General features: G+C 39.6%; 1 protein-coding gene across 1 annotated transcript; it reads right to left on the bottom strand.

Moving 5' to 3' along the window:
• Positions 1 to 9,871: 9,871 nt before the first annotated feature.
• On the bottom strand, positions 9,872 to 10,567 carry LOC107769074 (uncharacterized). Its single transcript, XM_016588255.1, has one exon. The coding sequence runs from the start codon at positions 10,565 to 10,567 to the stop codon at positions 9,872 to 9,874; it is 696 nt and encodes a 231-aa protein (XP_016443741.1).
• Positions 10,568 to 18,558: the final 7,991 nt, after the last annotated feature.

Genomic DNA, 18,558 nt, shown 5'->3' with positions numbered 1-18,558 from the left:
CCTTAGTAGACGGAATCGTCAGTAAATATGCTGGTGGGAGGTAGCAGGAACCCATGAAACTAGTTGCAAACTGGCCCGGACACACAATTATAAAAAATAAGTTGTAGATATTTGTATGGCTATAAATCATTCATTAAAGTTAAAATATGAAGTTTAAAGTTCAGTAGTTTTTAAATATAAAAATATATCATTTTTTCGATTATTGTCTAATGATTACAACTTCACACTTTAGTAATGTCGGGTTAACTTCATAATCACTCAAATTTTACTTTACTATTTTTGTTAACAAAAGAATTACTCAATGTTACCTAACTATCACGAAAATTAGAAAACTATTTTTTTATAGCAAAAAAAACACTCAATTATACCTAAGTATCACACGAAGTCATTAAAAAGATTCAAAGAGAAATTTTATATGATACTTAAAAAAAAGTTGAATAACTTTTTGTTACAGAAAAAAATTTTATTTAGCGCCTTTTTATGATACTTAAGACAAAATTGAGTGATTTTTTTACCAAAAAAAATTAGTAACTTTCTATAGATACATATATAAGCATAGTTGAGTTTTTTTTTTATCGTAACAAATAGTTTAATCATTTTAGTTCAGTAAAATATAAGTTGAGTAATTATTGGTGAAATTACTCCTGATGTTTCGTCTTCTTTTTTTCAGACAATGTGTTGTCTTCTAATCCCATAAAAAGTTCACTCAAACTCTATATTCTTATCTCCAACTATCTACTGGCTCATCTAGCTTTGAAAAATGCAGGAGAAACTATTTTTTAGATTGAACAAGTGAATCATTTCTTTCTGATTGAAAGAGCGCGCGTTGTCTATTTATACAAACTCCAGATATTCATATGTAAAAATTACAACACAAACTGTATTGGAAATTTGGAATACGTTAAAAATCCTTATCAACTTCTTTAACAAAGGTATTTTATGTTTGAGATACAACTTGTTTGGATGGTTGTTACCTATATACTGTATTATATTGTATTGTTACTTTAAATTTTATTGTATCGTATCGTTAAATTCATTGTTACATAACGACGAAAAATAATATTTTATGGAACGACGGATTTGGTGTGATGGCGTCGTTACCATGCTTTTTTTCTCATCTTGCCCTTTCTTATTATTAAATAATCATATTTTATTATTTATCCTACCTTTTTTATATAATAATTCTATTTTGTATCCTTTTTTTTTCTAGTAATGTTGCAAATTTATCCTTCATATTGTTGGTGCGTGACATCATAACGACAAACGATACAATACAATATAATGCAATATAATACAATATGATACATTATGAAACGATATGTAACAACAATTCAAATAAAGTATACAGATCGGCTAAGGTGTAAATGAAACATGTATTAGAACAAAAAATTCAGTAAGGAGAATGCTTGGTAAAAAAAAAAAAGCACGAATTGTGGGGTGCCTAAAATGAATATTCTTCTGGCTGCCAAAATACATATTTTGTACTTACGTCTCTACCAAATGTGCTTGTGGTCAATTCGACAATCGAATAATTAATGTATGTAAAAGATTTGTTAATGATTAAAGAATAGGAAAGAGGTTGCTTGGTACAAGTCGCCGAGAGACCTTTAGTTAGATATTGAAACTCGAAACTAAACGTCCTTAACTAAATCATTCAAATGCGATCTAAATTGTGGTCTATTAACCGCTGTAATATGAATTGTAATCTCTTAATTATTTGATTCGAATTATTATTTTTTTTGCAGGGGCAGTGAGGAGGGCAATTTACAGGTTAATTCGAAGCTAGTAAATTTTGCTCTGATTGTATGTGATAGCGCTTAACTATGCCCTTTAAAGGACGAAGCGGTCGCTGTAAATATAATCCGATTTTAAGTCCGGAATCGAATCCTCAGGGAACTAACCTATCTATTACACTTTTCGGCAATGTTATTATCAACTCAATCAATCTCTAGATTCAAGATTTTTGATCAATAAAGACTGGGTTTTTGTTTAACTGCTTCAACTACTATTGAAAACAACAATAAGCTAAAACAAAGATAATTCAATGGTAAAAAGGTCTAGGGCAGTGATTTCCCCAATTGCTAGTTTAGGTCTTGACTCTTCCGCTATAATCTCGCCGTAATACTCTATGAGGATTAAGAGTTATGGGCTATCGTAATTATCTCTCGATCAACTACAATAATTTACTAGAGCATTCTCTCGAACTACTCTAGCTGACAATGGGCAACTTTAAATTATCCCAACAAAGTTTTGTTATCTCTAAACCCACTTTTAAGTTCAAGTAATGAATCTCTTCAATTACCCAAAAGTGGTGTTGTTCAACAGCTATCTAACCTAATATTCTTTTTCAAGCAATATAAGGTAATTAGACACGATTAATCAAGGGCCCATTCAATTAATCACCATATCAAACGTAGTTGAACAATCATATCATAAATCCGGTTCGATTATAACAACTTGATTCAAAACTTCAACCAACAATTGGTTCCATCAACCCTAGATAAGTGTTTAGCTACTCGTAACAAAATAAGAAATAACTACTAAACTGTTCATAATGTAAAACTACAAGAATTAAAAGGAGATAGAAAAACTCTAATGTTTGGTTGATCTTCTCACACTTGTTCTTCCTCCAAAAGTAGTCTAAAATTAGCTTGTTCCCCCAGTTGGGCGAGTTTCTAAAGCTTATAAGGGTTTTACAAAAGTTTTCCCGAAATTACACTTTGGTCCTCAAACTTCCAGCTGCGTGAACAGTTCACCACGGTCGCGGCCAACCGCGGTGAATGCTGACCTTTCTGCCTTCCTTCATTAATCTGTTGCGGTTCGCCGCGGTGCCACCACGGTCGCGGTGGCCTTCTTGCCCAGGCCATTTATGCTTCTTTGTGTTCGGGTACTTCTCGAGTGGGTGTTTTTCTTCACATTATCGCCTCCGAAACACACCATGTTGCTTCCTCTCCTATAATATTCCCTGCTAAACAAAAGAACACTATTTAGAGCATTTTGTTGGCAAATTATCTATAAAACAACAACAAAGTATGATCCTATTAAGGTGTAAATATCGACTATATAGCCTACTATCAACACCCCACACTTAAATCATTGCTAGTCCTCGAGCAATCTACCACGCTCCATCAAAATTTCTTCCCTAAGCTTTTCCTTTAACGACTAACACCATGAACATTTTACAACAATTTGCACCTAGTAGTGAACAACCTTTTCCTCAAGAGTCAAACCTTTTGTACCATGCACATCTGCACTTACTCAAACTACTCTATACAAGAGTCAAGACCTACTGTTCCTTTGTGAATCACATGCCCTCACATCACACAAGAGAGCAGTTCCACATATAACGATAATTAAAACAAGTAGGAACTGAGATAGACAGAATTCGCTCACTCTCAGAAAGAACGTTCACATGCCACAAAGATGCACCATAGGCTTGCCCGTAGTATAATACTTTACTAATTGAGCTTATTCAGTCTAAGATCAATAGGAGTTTACTTGGTTGTAATGTAGGCTAAGGGACAGGTAGGATATATTTAGATATAGTGACTAACCTCCCTAAGCACTTTTTAATACAATTATATTAACTTAAAGATCATAGTTGTGCCAACCAACACTCCACCTCATTATCAACCATTATCATTGTTTATAACCCATATTTTTCTTCTTTTTTTTTTACTTCAATTTCCACACATTTTCTCTATCTCAATGGTTCCACTCAAAAACCAAGCCACCACCACACACTTTTACTTTTGCATACTTCCATTACGTTCAAGTGCTTATTGGGGGGTACAAGGGTTCAAACGGCAAGCTATTCAAACAATTGGGTAAGGTTCGCAATGTGGTTGCCAAAGAAATAAGCTTATAGGCTCAACGGGGTTAACTACGATGTATTGCATTCAGGTGGGTTTACTTTATATATCTGGCTCAACAAAGAGATGCCTATATCACTTCTAAAACTAAAAGAAACTATTATTTCGCTTTGCAAACACACAGGGCAAGTTCTAGGCATCAAATATGAAACATGGAATACAGTAAAACTCACACACACATGGCACGTGACTCACTCCGGATTGGGTTATCAAGACATTCTCTTTTGAGTGTTCAAGTTAAATACAAACGTACAATTTTAAGGCACTCTAACAGGATTTAACCAATGAAGCTAGGCGTTACACTCTAGAGTCTATTGTGTTCAGGTGTAAAAAATCGATTTTTCGCTCGTAGCCCATTAATCCTAACCTAAAACTAAAAAGAACAAAAACAAAACTACCTATATCTGGTTCAATCTAAACCCTTGGAAAAGAACCGTGGCCCAAAGAAAAACCAAGGGGAGTTACTACACTACCTAAAAATAAAATAAAAAAAATCTTTTTGGTCTTTTCTCTAGACTACTTCCCTCAAGAAAATTGTCTAACGGATCCGTCATCAGGAAGAGTCTCCATATTCCAATTTATTTATTTTTTCGACTAAGTCCCTCAAGAATATCGCCGAAAGAGATCCGTCGTCAGGACAAGTCACTTACTATTTTAGATTTCCTAATGAACTATTACTCTGCATCAAAACAATCAAAGCAAGACAAAACAAGCAAAATCAAACAGTCAATTATTACAATTTCAAACATACAATGAAGTATCTCCACCCCACATTTAAAATGAAGACATGTCCTCATGGCTTAAAATTTAAAGAACAGTGAGGTTAAGGAACTTCCCTGAAGGCTCACTCCTGATCGGAGACAGTGTCTGGGTTCACGTTGCATGCACGTCCCAGCGCTCTTAACCAGCCAAAAAATTTCTTCTCCGATTTCACTTGCCTCTCGGCCACCGCATCAACACGGACACCCAAATCATTGACTGAGGTACGCAACCCAGCCATATCCTGCTCCAAAGCTGTCATACAGGTGCTCCGGCGCGGCTGTGATGGGCCTGCCACATCAACTCTCGGAGGAGGGGGAACCTCAGCTACCTCAGCATCATCATCATCATAATCATCATCATCATCATCAGCCGAATCATTATCAGAGTCATCAACATGCACCATCGGCTCTCGTCCAATTCCAATTTTTCTCGCCCAGAATGGGGCTTTTAGTGGCAATCTCCCATCAACCCGAGGGTCTTCAGGGACTCGAGCAATACGGAACAGCCAGGTGATTAGCGAAGGGAAGTAGAGGCCCTTGGTTAGCTCAGGTGATCGAATGAACATCTCTTCATGAATGAGCCGGGCCACATCAAAATCACTATGGGACATAAAACAGTGGATTGCGAATGCCCGTGGTAGATTAACATCTGTCGTGTTGCTGGATGGCAACAATCGACCGTTGACAATGGTGAGCCAACACTTGGCCTCCCAATTCAGATAGTGGGAGTTGAGAGTAATCATGTGCTTGATTCATAGGTGTTTTCCGTCCGGCACACAGATAGTATCAAGAAGAGTGCCCCACAAGGCCCGTGTTTCGCTAAAAATACGATTAGGATCAAATTCACCCCGAAACACAGGCAGCTTGTATACCCTGTGGATGGCATCAAGGGATGCATTTACCGGGGTATTGCGCACCATCACAACCCCATTCTCATGTTCTGGCAAGTTCGCATAGAACTCCCTTACTAGTTGAACATTAGTCTCCTTTGGTACCTCGTAGAAGATGTCCAACTGACACCGCCGCAACTCATTAAACATATTGGGGCATTCCACCTCCAAAGTCGTTCGATGATGTGCACCTCAGGTTGTAGCTTCTTGGCTGCTTTCTGGTTGTACCTATCCTCTGTTGTCCTGGATACAAACCGAGTGCTATCGAACTGAGGTGCACTGGCTTGGCTCCTAGATCGTGAGGAGCTTCACGGTCTACTGATGGAGGGTCCGGTGTTTCGTCTCTTCCTGGAGGAGCTCATTGTACCTGTCATACAACGAAACACCTATTAGTGAGTGCGCAAAATATGTGACTATGGATGGTTACTCAGACTTCACCATAACCATTTCACAATAGCTCCTTATATCTCCATTGGGGCAATTTGCCAAATACCTTGTGAGTAAGGCACTATCCAGACACATATAGCCCTCATGGGTACATCCAAGCTCCTCCCCAAATAAGTATACTACCACACCAACACACCCCACACTTACTTCATTCAATCACCCACTAATAACACCGTACAAATATGCAATTCACAGCCCCTTCACCAAGCAAATTTAAAAACGAAATGGAAAAGCAAAAACAAGAAGAAAAGGAGTATACCAACAATTACATCTCAACACAATATAAAACTATATAAACTACAACACAATACAACACAATGCCAAAAAAAAAAAAGTTAGAATCTTAGCTTAAGGGGGGAAGGAGGAGAGGAACTGAAGATGGGGGTTGTGTGATTGAAGGAGAAGAATAAGAAGAGGAGAGGAATTGGGGAGGTTAGGGTTTAGAGAGAGAGAGAGAAATTAGGAATATGGGGGAGAGGGTCGTGTTTTGGGTTTAAGAGGGGGGGTTTGGGTTGTAAAATTAAAAGAGGAGGAAAAGAATTCAGAAAAACGGAAAAAAATAAAATAAAAAAAAATTACATGGGACCGACCGCGGTCGACCGCGGTGGGTTTTAAAATCTGAGGCAGAAAGTTTACGCCTCACCGCGGTCGCGGTGAGACGAAAAATATGAGGCAGAATGTTTGCCTTCCACCGCGGTTCACCGCGGTCGCGGTGCTGGCGCTGATTTTTTTTAATATATGAAGTTACATGAATACACTAACAACACATTCGTGGGTTGCCTCCCACACAACGCCTGAGTTAACGTTGCGTCACGACGCAAGCATTTGATCATCACTCCTCATCCGTATACTGGGGCTCTCCCAAAGTGATTACCACTCTATCCCCTTTTTCATCAGACATGCCCAGGTAATGTTTCAACCTTTGCCCATTTACTGTGAACTTGTTTGTCCCATCTTCTGATTCAATCTCTACGGCTCCACTCAAGAACAATTGCACCACTCTGAAGGGTCCTGACCATCAGAACTTTAATTTACCTGGGAACAATCTCAATCTCGAGTTGTATAACAACACTAGATCTCCGAGTTTGAAGTTTTGATCCAAGATGTGCTTATCATGCATTAATTTCATCCTTTCTTTGTATAATCTAGCATTCTCAAAGGCCTGGAACCTGAATTCCTCGAGTTCATGTAATCCCGTGACTCTATTAGTGCTTGTTGTCTCCATGTCTAAGTTCAACTGCTGCAATGCCCAAAGTGTTTTATGCTCTAGCTCAACTGGGAGGTGGCATGCCTTGCCAAATACCAACTTGTACGGTGACATACCAATTGGGGTTTTGAAGGCTGTGCGGTATGCCCACAATGCATCATCCAATTTCTTTGCCTAGTCAGTCCTTGTTGCATTCACTGTTTTTGTGAGGACACTTTTAATCTCCCTGTTAGACACTTCAACTAGCCCGCTCGATTGTGGGTGGTACGGGGTGGTCACTTTATGACGAACTCCACATTTTTCCAACAGTCGTGCGAATGCTCTATTGCAGAAATGGGTTCCGCCATCAGTGAGTATAGCTCTTGGGGTACCAAAATGCGTGAAAATATTCTTCTTTAGAAAGCCTAGTACCCTCTTGGCATCATTGGTCGGGAGAGCCACTGCTTCGACCCACTTGGAGACATAGTCAACTGCTACTAATATGTATTTGTTACCATACGAGTTGACGAATGGCCCCATGAAGTCAATCCCCCACATGTCAAAAATCTTCACCTCTTGAATTGTGATCATTGGCATCTCGTGTCTACGAGATATGTTTCCAGTTCTTTGGCAATCATCGCAGCTTTTAACCCAAGCATGGGCATCCTTGAACAGAGTAGGCCAGTACAAGCCTGACTCCAACACCTTAGCTGCTGTCCGAATTCCTCCAAAGTGTCCACCATATGGTGAAGCATGGCAAGCCTGCAAAATAGATTGTTCATCTTTCTAGGGGATACACCGCCGGATCATGTTATCTACGCATATTTTAAACAATAAAGGTTCATCCCAATAATAATACCGACAATCACGAAAGAACTTTTTCTTTTGTATTGAGGAGAGTTCATAAGGTACAATACCACTTGCTAAATAATTAGCAATATCAGCATACCAAGGTGCCTTTTCCATTGTCATTGCTAGTAACTGTTCATCCGGGAATGTCTCTGTTATATCCTCAACCTCTACCTTCTTTTCAGCTCCTTCCAACCTTGAAAGGTGGTCAGCTACTTGGTTCTCTGTCCCTTTTCGGTCACGTATTTCCAGATCAAATTCTTGTAACAGAAGAACCCAGCAAATCAAGCGTGGCTTTGACTCATTCTTTTCTATCAGGTACTTAATTGTTGCATGGTCAGTGTAAACAATAACTTTCGAGCCAATCAAGTATGACATGAATTTTTCGAATGCAAAAACAACAACCAACATCTCCTTTTCCGTCACAGTGTAATTGAGTTGTGCACCGCTCAGCGTTCTGCTTGCATAATAAATCGGGTGCATTAGTTTACCCTGTCGCTGCCCCAAGACTGCTCCTATGGCATAGTCACTTGCGTCGCACATGAGCTCAAATGGTTGCTCCCAGTTGGGTGCAACAATGATGGGTGCAGTTACCAATATCTTCTTCAGCTCCTCAAATGCCAACCTGCAATCATTAGAAAACACAAAGGGGTGATCATTTTCAAGGAGTTTGCATAATGGGTTAGCAATTTTGGAGAAATCTTTTATGAATCGCCTGTAGAACCCGACGTGCCCAAGGAAACTTCTCACCACCTTGATTGAAGTAGGCGGTGGTAGTTTTTCAATCACGTCAACCTTAGCATGGTCGACCTCAATTCCTTTACTGGACACTCGATGTCCCAGGACTATCCCTTCCTGTACCATAAAATGGTACTTCTCCCAGTTCAACACTAAATTTGTCTCCACACATCTTTTGAGCACTCTTCTTAAGTTGTGAAGACAATCCTCGAATGAATCTCCCACCACGGAGAAATCATCCATAAAGACCTCCATAATATCCTCTACCATGTCTGTGGAAATGGCTAACATGCACCGTTTAAATGTCGTCGGTGCATTGCAAAGCCCAAAAGGCATTCTCCGAAAGGCGAAGATGCCATATGGACAAGTGAAGGATGTTTTATCTCTATCTTCGGGGGCTATTGATATATGATTGTACCCCGAATATCCATCCAAGAAACAAAAGTGTGAGCGCTCGGCCAGCCTGTCCAACATTTGGTCAACGAAAGGCAAGGGGAAGTGATCCTTCCGGGTGGCTGTGTTCAATTTTCGGTAATCCATGCAAATCCACCATCCCGTGACTGTACGAGTTGAGATCAACTCATTGTTCTCATTTTGCACAACAGTCATTCCCCCCTTTTTTGGCACACATTGGACAGGGCTAACCCAATTGCTATCAGAGATGGGGAAGATGATTCTCGCATCTAACCATTTGATCACTTCCTTCTTTACTACCTCTTTCATGTTCAGGTTCAGCCTTCGTTAATGTTCTCTGGAAGGTTTGTGCCCTTCTTCCAAGAGAATCTTATGCATACAGAAGGCTGGGCTGATACCCTTTATGTCTGCCATGGTCCAGCCAATGACAGTCTTGCTTTCCTGCAGTACCTGTAAGAGCTGTTCTACCTGCACATCTAACAAACCAGATGATATAATAACAGGCAAAGTAGAATCGGGGCCTAAGAAAACGTACTTGAAGTGAGCTGGAAGCGGCTTCAACTCCAACTTGGGTGGTTCCTCTACCGATGACTTTGCTGGAGGTGTAGCCCTTTTTTCTAACTCAAGGGACTCGAACTGAGGTTCCCTTTTCCAGAATCCTTGGCCTTCAAGTGACATGACCCACTCAGCCACCCCTTCACCATCCATTTCTTCTTAATTTGTCAAACATGCCTCCAATGGATCTTTAGCAGTCAAGGTCACATCATCTTCTTGCAGGATCACATACACTGCCTCCACTAGAGAGCAATTAACATATTCACTAGGTCTCCTCATAGATTGCTGAACATTGAATATGACTTCTTCATCGTTCAGTCTTATTTTTAATTCCCCAGTCTCACAATCGATCAGGGCTCTCCCAGTGGCCAAAAATGGCCTACCTAAAATGATAGATATCTCCTCATCTACCTGACAATCCAGAATAACAAAGTCTGCAGGGAACACGAACTTCCCCACTTGCACCAACACATCATCAAGAATTCTAGTAGGTCTTTTTACCGTGCAGTTAGCCAGTTGAAGCAGCATCGAAGTCGGTCTAGCTCTGCTAATGCCCAGTTTGGTGTATACAGCCAGAGGCATCAAATTTTTGTTGGCTCCCAAATCACAAAATGCCTTTGCAAAGGCGTAACTCCCAATCATGCATGGAATAGTGAAGCTACCTGGGTCGGACATCTTTTGAGCCATCGGTCTGGTCACTACTGCGATGCAGGTCTGCGTCAGAGTCACTGTGGATAGGTCCTGAAAATCAAACTTCCGTGACATTAGGTCTTTCATCATCTTCGCATAACCTGACATCTCCCTCAAGGCATCCATCAAAGGAATATTCAGCTGAATTTGACGCAGCATCTCCATGAATTTCTTGTATTGATCTTCCTTCTTTTGTTTTACCAGTCTCTGAGGGAATGGTGTAGGTGTAGACATGTGATTTTTGACCCTCCCCAAGATTTTTTATATATTAGCGTAAAATATTTAATTTAGGCATAATATAGATATTTTAAGTAATTTTGACTCTTTTACTTTATTTTAGTAAAAGAAAACAAAAATTACAAAAAATAAGTTCATTAATATTTTGTAGTCATTTTTAATCTAAAAAAATATAAAAATAGTATCGTATTTTTATTTTTATATAATGTTTGAAAATACAAAAAAAAAATAGATTTGTTTAATGGTTAGTTTTGTTCTAATAATTATTTTAATAGTAGGACTAATTAATAAATGGGCGCGTATTTTTAATCTCATTCGCGGCAAAAGAATAGAGCTTGGGCTCGAGCAACCCATCTTTAGGCCTATTTTCGGACATAGCCCACAATTGTCAAGCCCATAATTCCTAGGCCCATACCCCTTAACCTAAAACCCTACAACCTAGACTCTACACTATAAAAAGAAGACTAAAGAATAAGAAACAAAAAACGGGGGAAGAAGCTGGAAAGCAGCAAAGCTGCGCAACAAAAACGACCCACCCCCACCCGGATCATCTTCTTCGCACCCCACCACCTCCCTGAACCCAAACGACCCTATCTCTAAAAACAACCCCTCCCGACTTCGTCGAAAACAAAAGAAGGAAACGAAGAAGGAGCTGAAGAAAAACGCAGCAAAGCTGCGCATGGAAGAGGGGAGCTGAAAGAAAGGCAGCAAAGCTGCGCATGCTTCTTCATTTTAAGAAGCTGATAGGAGCAGCAGCTGGAGAAACTGCGCAACACAAACGACCTTCCCCCCCGACCATCATCTTCTTCACGACCCACCATACCTGCGTCGCCTTCTTCACGACCCACCACCCTTGCATCGTCTTCTTCGAGCACACGACCCCCACCCTTTCCCCGTCTCTGTCCTCTAAAAGGAACCATTGTCGTTCTCTTCTCAACCAGCAACCAGTAGAAGACAACACAAAATAACACCTGGGATATGGACTGAAATCTAGAGCTACGCCGAATACACGACGCAGGACCCCCCCCATTGGACTTCGTCCTCTTCAGGTTGAAGCAACAGTCCAGTCGCTTACGACACCCCATCTTCTTCGTCGACCCAAAAACAAAAACGTCCAAGTCTGAATTCAAAAGAGAAAGTTGGATCGAGTCGAGTTCGTCGAGTTTGTCGGGTCTATTCAGTTCCGTTAGAGATTCCGGCGGAGGTCTAGGACCGTCTCATGTTCGTTCGAAGCTTTGTTCACAGTTGGTTTCTAAATATAAAGAAAGCTTATCGCGTAAGGTCTATTCTCATACTATTTTACCTTTATTTGCTTTTGCTAGTTTACTGAATGGGTTTTATTCTGCTGCTGCTCTTCGAACTAACCTCCCTTTCATTATGTAGTTTTAGTTGATTTAGTCAGTTTTATGCCGTGGGTGGATTTGTTGGATTCATGTCACCATTTATTGCTTGGTCTTGTTACATGTTAATTTGCCATTTGCTTTCTTTAAAGTTAATGCATATGAATCGTGTTTAGTTAAAAGGAACGTTTAGGTTGGCAACAGTTTTGTTTGTAATTATCATGTTATTGCTTATTTTGGGATGGGAATTCTAATGTTAGTTTTGAGTTAATTGAGAAAGAAACAAGGTAATAGATTGGGGAACAATGGGTTGACTATTAGACTAGACCATTAGGCCGTAAGCATGGGAAATGAACCAATTATGAACATCGTAACTTGCTTTAGGCGTGATTATTATTAAATATCGTGGCTATGGGTACGGTTTCTCGTGGCATAGTCATGATACCTTATCCCCAACTCGGGTGTACATTTATATGACTCAAATCTCAACGGAGTCAAAATGTGTTGACAATCACGGGCGCATTGATTGCGACGTGGTTCGAAACGCGTTTTCGCGACATCGTAATCCTTAAAAATAAATAATGATAGAAAAGAGGTTCATAAATTGAGACGAGCCTCACCGCAAAAAAAAAATGTGGGGCCCTTAGTAAATAATTATCGAAATAATTAGAATTTGGGATGGTCGTTTAGCGAACTCCATGGCTTTTCCCAAAAATAATACTACGTTAGCATCTTTAGGCACGATTTAATTAAATAACCTTTTTAAACTCGGGTGCGCATTGATGCGGCTCAAACCCAAATCTTGACGAAGTCGAAATGTGTTGATAACTACGGGTGCATTGATTGCGACGTGGTTCGAAACGCGTTTTCATGACGTCGCCATTCTTAAAAAAAATATTATAATAAAAGCGGTGTAAAATTAATAAAAGGCACATAAGCTAGCATGTATTAAAATCAGATAAAATCAAATACAATAGTTAAGCGACCGTGCTAGAACCACGGAACCCGGGAATGCCTAACACCTTCTCCCGGGTTAACAGAATTCCTTACTCGGATTTCTGGTACGCGGACTGTTAACAGAGTCATAAATTTCCTCGGTTCGGGATTCAACCGGTGACTTGGGACACCATTAATATCTCAAGTGGCGACTCTGAATAATTAATAATTAAATCCCGTTCCGATTGTCATTTAAATGGAAAAACTCCTTTACGCCCTTTGCGGGGTGTAGGTGGTGTAAAAAGGATGACAGTAGGTATCACCCTTTGTTCACTGCTTGCTGGCTTCTCTCTGTTGGGGTTCTATGGCACAAGAGGCATCATCTGTTCTGTAGCTTGTTCATTTACCTTAGCCTTACCTTAGCCTTACCTTTTTCATCTTGACCCTGTTCAACTACCACTTCAGTCAGATTTGTTAGTTCATCTACCTCTAGTGGAATTGGAGTGGCTGGCGTAGTCTCTTTGCTGCCTTGTGCAACCTCCTGCTCTTTGTCTAAATCTCTCCCATTTCGAAGACTTACTGCCATCAGCTGATTCGGGTTTTGCTCCTTGGGGTTAATATTTGTATTCGCTGGCAATGTTCCCCGGGGGCGATTGTTTAAAGCCATAGACAACTGCCCCAACTGAGTTTCAATGTTCTTTATAGCTGAGTCATATACTGCCAACTTCTCTTGCATCTTACCATTTGTTCCAATGAGGTGCTGGAGCATCCCCTTGATCTCTACCATGTTGTTATCTTGTTGCTGAGGAGGTAGCTGATATGTCAACTGTTGCTGGTTCTGCTGTGAGTATCCCTGTTGTCTCTGGTGGTATGGCACCATTTGACCTTGAGCTTGCATGCCCCCAGGCTGAGGCACATTGGGTCTGTATTGTTGATTTGGTACCGGTCTCCACTGTTGTCCTCCTTATCTCTGACCCCCAAAGTTGTTAACATAATTCATATCTTCCCTTGCTCCTTGATTTTCACCTTCTCCGCTCCATGGACACACATAAGACTGATTAACACAGGGTGTACACAGTCCTCCATTTGTCGTGTCAACAATATGCACCTGTTTGGTACCAATCTCATCTATCTTCTTTGTCAAAATACTCATCTGAGTCATGAGTGTGGCCATGTTCTCTGCCTGCGAATTATTTGGGTCGAGAGGTACTGAATGCACTATAGGTGCCAGTGTTGTACCTCTAGCCATCCACCTCGAATTCTGGGACATCTTGTCAAGAAGGACTTTGTACTCGCTGAATGTCTTACTCAAAAATGCACCTTCAGCTGAAGCATCCACATTGGCCTTTAGATTGTCAGCTAATCCCATGTAGAATCTTTGGCCAAGCATCTGGTCTAGAATGTCATAGTGAGGACACTTCACCAGCATCCATTTAAATCTTTCCCAAGTTTCTTGCAAGGTTTCAGTCGGCTGCTGCTTGTACTGCAATATTTCATCAATTTGCCTTGCAGTCTTGTTGGGCGGGTAGAACTTATTCAAAAACTGCTTTACTAATTCCTCCCAGGTGACAATGGAATTGATTGGGAGCGAATTTAGCCAAGTCTGAGCTTCCCCAGTCACAGAGAACGGGAACAGTAATAGCATGATAGCTTCTGGGGTCACATTTGGCTGCCTTTGAGTCACACAAATTGACAAAAAAAATTCAAATGTTGTTGAGGGTCTTCAATGTGTGACCTGGAAAACAATCCTTTATTTTGTAGCAGATGTAGCATGTTGTTGGTGATCTGGAATGTCTCCGCTTGAATTGCGGGCACAGCTATGGCAGTTGCCAGGTTGTCAGTTGTGGGTTGAGCCCAATCATAAAGTGTAGCTTCTGGCACAAGAGGTGCCACCACTCTAACGTTTGGGTCAGCTGGCTCATCCCTGATGTTTCCGTTGACGTTCTCTACGTCACCCATGTCAAATTCAAGCTGGTGTGGTTGTTGTGATTGTTGGATCCTACTGTTAGCACGGTTCAATGCCCTGAATGTTTTCTCGGGGTCTGAAAGTCCTTCAAGCAGTTCTCCAGTCCTCGAAGAATTTCTAGGCATACACCTGAATTCCACAAGAGTTCAGATGTTAGAATTTCAATGAAAATTGTTTAACACCTTTGAAAATTGATTTGAACTAATAATTTTTAACACTACTTCTAAGTTGTAATAAATAACACCGTTAGTTCCCCGACAACGGCGCCAAAATTTGATAACGCCCAACTATGCCCTTTAAAGGACAAAGCGGTCGCTGCAAATATAATCCGGCTTTAAGTCCGGAATCGAATCCTCAGGGAACTATCCTACCTATTACACTTTTCGGCAATGTTATTATCAACTCAACCAATCTCTAGATGCAAGATTTTTGATCAATAAAGACTGGGTTTTTATTTAACTACTTCAACTACTATTGAAAACAACAATAAGCTAAAACAAAGATAATTCAATGGTAAAAAGGTCTAGGGCATTGATTTCCCCAATTGCTAGTTTAGGTCTTGATTCTTCCGCTATAATCTCGCCGTAATACTATATGAGGATTAAGAGTTATGGGCTATCGTAATTATCTCTCGATCAACTACAATAATTTACTAGAGCATTCTCTCGAACTACTCTAGCTGACAATGGGTATGCAACTCTAAATTATCCCACCAAAGTTTTGTTATCTCTAAACCCACTTTTAAGTTCAAGTAATGAATCTCTTCAATTACCCAAAAGTGGTGGTGTTCAACAGCTATCTAACCTAATATTCTTTTTCAAGCAATATAAGGTAATTAAACACGATTAATCAAGGGCCCATTCAATTAATCACCATACAAAACGTAGTTGAACAATCATATCATAAACCCGGCTCGATTATAACAACTTGAGTCAAAACTTCAACCAACAATTGGTTCCATCAACCCTAGATAAATGTTTAGCTACTCATAACAAAATAAGCAATAACTACTAAATTGTTCATAATGTAAAATTGCAAGAATTAAAAGGAGATAGAAAAACTCTAATGTTTGGTTGATCTTCTCACACTTGTTCTTCCTCCAAAAATAGTCTAAAATTAGCTTGTTCTCCCAGTTGGGCGAGTTTCTAAAGCTTATAAGGGTTTTACAAAAGTTTCTCCGAAATTACACTTTGGTCCTCAAACTTCCAGCTGCGTGAACAGTTCACCGCAGTCGTGGCCAACCGCGGTCGACCGCGGTGAATACTGACCTTTCTGCCTTCCTTCATTAATCTGCCTCGGTTCGCCGCGGTGCCACCGCGGTCGCGGTGGTCTTCTTGCCCAGGCCATTTATGCTTCTTTGTGTTCGGGTACTTCTTGAGTGGGTGTTTTTCTTCACATTATCGCCTCCAAAACACTCCATGTTGCTTCCTCTCCTATAATATTCCCTCCTAAACAAAAGAACACTATTTAGAGCATTTTGTTGGCAAATTATCTATAAAACAACAACAAAGTATGGTCCTATTAAGGTGTAAATATCGACTATATAGCCTACTATCAGTATGCATGTGTTAAAAGATCCACTAAAAAGTATAAATAATAAATTTCAAACCTGATAAATGAAATGGATCGTAGTAGATCTCAAATTCAAACTCTTAATGTTCAAATTTTGGATCCGTCTGTGATGAATTGGGAGTGTGGGTTCTAAATCATATATGTTACTCTCCTATACTTGGTTTCCACACAAATACACACATATATTAGAATCTAGTGCTCCATGACTTAGGCCTCATTTGTTCCTTTTTAAGATTAAGATGTTTGAATCTGAATACACATCTGAATATTAAAATGTGTATTAAGATTAAGAAATCTGAATCTGAATATGCACCCGAATATTAAAATGTGTATTAAAATCTAAATACTAAATGATTAAGATTATTGTTGTTTAATTTCCGAATGTATAAAATTTATCTTTATTTGAAAACTAATAAACATAAAATTCAAATAAAATACTAATTAATCTAATATTCTATCAATAAAATATACTTTTTAAAATATGGTAGTTAGTAGTGGTGATGGCTAACGATTGTGCGTGTGAATGCCGACTAGAGGCAGTGGTTGGTGGTGGTTTTGGGTAGTAGCTAGTGGTAATTGATAGTGATGGTGGTTATGGTAGAGGATGGTGGTGGTGGGTGGTAATAGTTAATAATGATGGGTAGTAGTGGTAATTGTGATTGTAATTGAGGAAGGTGGTGGTAGTTTATAATGGTGGGCAATGCCGGCTATGGTTGTTGATGGTGATGCGGTGGTTAGTTATGGTAATTGAGGTGGATAAATTTGTGGTTGTGAATGATGGTGGTGGGAGTAGTGGAGATGGTGGGTGGCGATTGTCGATAATGGTGACGACTATGATTGAGGATGGTGGTTGTGATGGTGTTGGTGGTGGTTGAGTATGGTGATGGTGGATGACATGGTAACAGTTGATAATGGTAAGCGATAGTGGCAATTAATAATAAATGTGGATGATAGCATCTTAATAAAATTAACCTTTTATTGTAAATCTTAATCATATAGACTAGTCTTTTGTTGTCGTATATTCGTTGCGGCACTTATATATCAATGAGACATATTTAGTATTACTATTATCTTGTTTGTTTCCTCGCGCGGTTAGTCCATAGAGCTAACTCGATCGTTGCGACCGATATTCTTTCCCATAATAAAATAATTGGAAGGCTGTTGTGGAAGTTGTTTTTCGTTGGGACCGGTTATTTTTTCCATAATAATAATCATAGCGGAGGTTGTTGTGGAAGTTGGTCAAAGACAGTTAGGGTGAATCGAGATGCGGCAGGCAAGGCTGAGGCATGACTCGTGTGAGACTGATGCACCGTGTTCCACTTTACCTAGGGCCAAATCGGTCTCACAGCAAATTAAGACCTAGGTAGGGCCGTGGGCTAGGGATCGCTCTGCGTGTGAATTAGACGCGCCTATTCGTTATCTAAACTTCTTTATCTTAAACAATTGTTTTTGCACATGACCAAAAAATTTCAGAAATCTTCGTTGTTCTTGAAGGCCCAACTCTTGCTCGTGAATAGTGATTGGTCCTTGACATATTTTTCTTCAATAAATGTTTCACATATTCTGTCTATAATCAATTTGGAAGATGAACAAATGTAATCCTCAGAACATTATGACAATCTGTTAGAGAGAGCTTGAATGTACTTGTTTGATAGTTATGTATACCAATATATAAACCAGTAAAGCTGATGCTTCTTATAGTTCCTTGACTAGCTAAGCTTTCTGCTCTCTTTAATGTAGCACTCTTTCCTTATTATTAGTTCCAACTTGCAACAAGAATGACCTCTTCAAATTTTTGAAACAACTAAATATTAAGCTTTACGGTATATCTTTATGGAATGCTTTACAGACACATAAATAAAATGTTTAGGATTACAAATTCTAAAAGTTTTTTCATTCCCCCCCATCGGGGGCTCAGTCAAATAGTCATTTACATTGAAACAGAGCGAGCATACCACAACATTCTTTGCATTCTACTTCTAGAAAAAATGTATTTAAAATGGAAGAAACCCATCCATCTGTTATGACTTCTAGTCTTGCTTTAGACAACAGTGACATTTTTGTCAACCTTTAATAACAAAATATCACCAAACAAACACTAGAAA

This window comes from Nicotiana tabacum, chromosome 1, assembly GCF_000715075.1.
Source record: "Nicotiana tabacum cultivar K326 chromosome 1, ASM71507v2, whole genome shotgun sequence".
Lineage (NCBI taxonomy): Eukaryota > Viridiplantae > Streptophyta > Magnoliopsida > Solanales > Solanaceae > Nicotiana > Nicotiana tabacum.
Note: the sequence above shows the minus strand (reverse complement) of the source record. Positions and strands in the feature narration are given on the sequence as shown.

Excerpts from the sequence above, each read along its gene's own strand:
- LOC107769074 (XM_016588255.1), bottom strand. The coding sequence starts at position 10,567 with ATGGAGATGCTGCGTCAAATTCAGCTGAATATTCCTTTGATGGATGCC.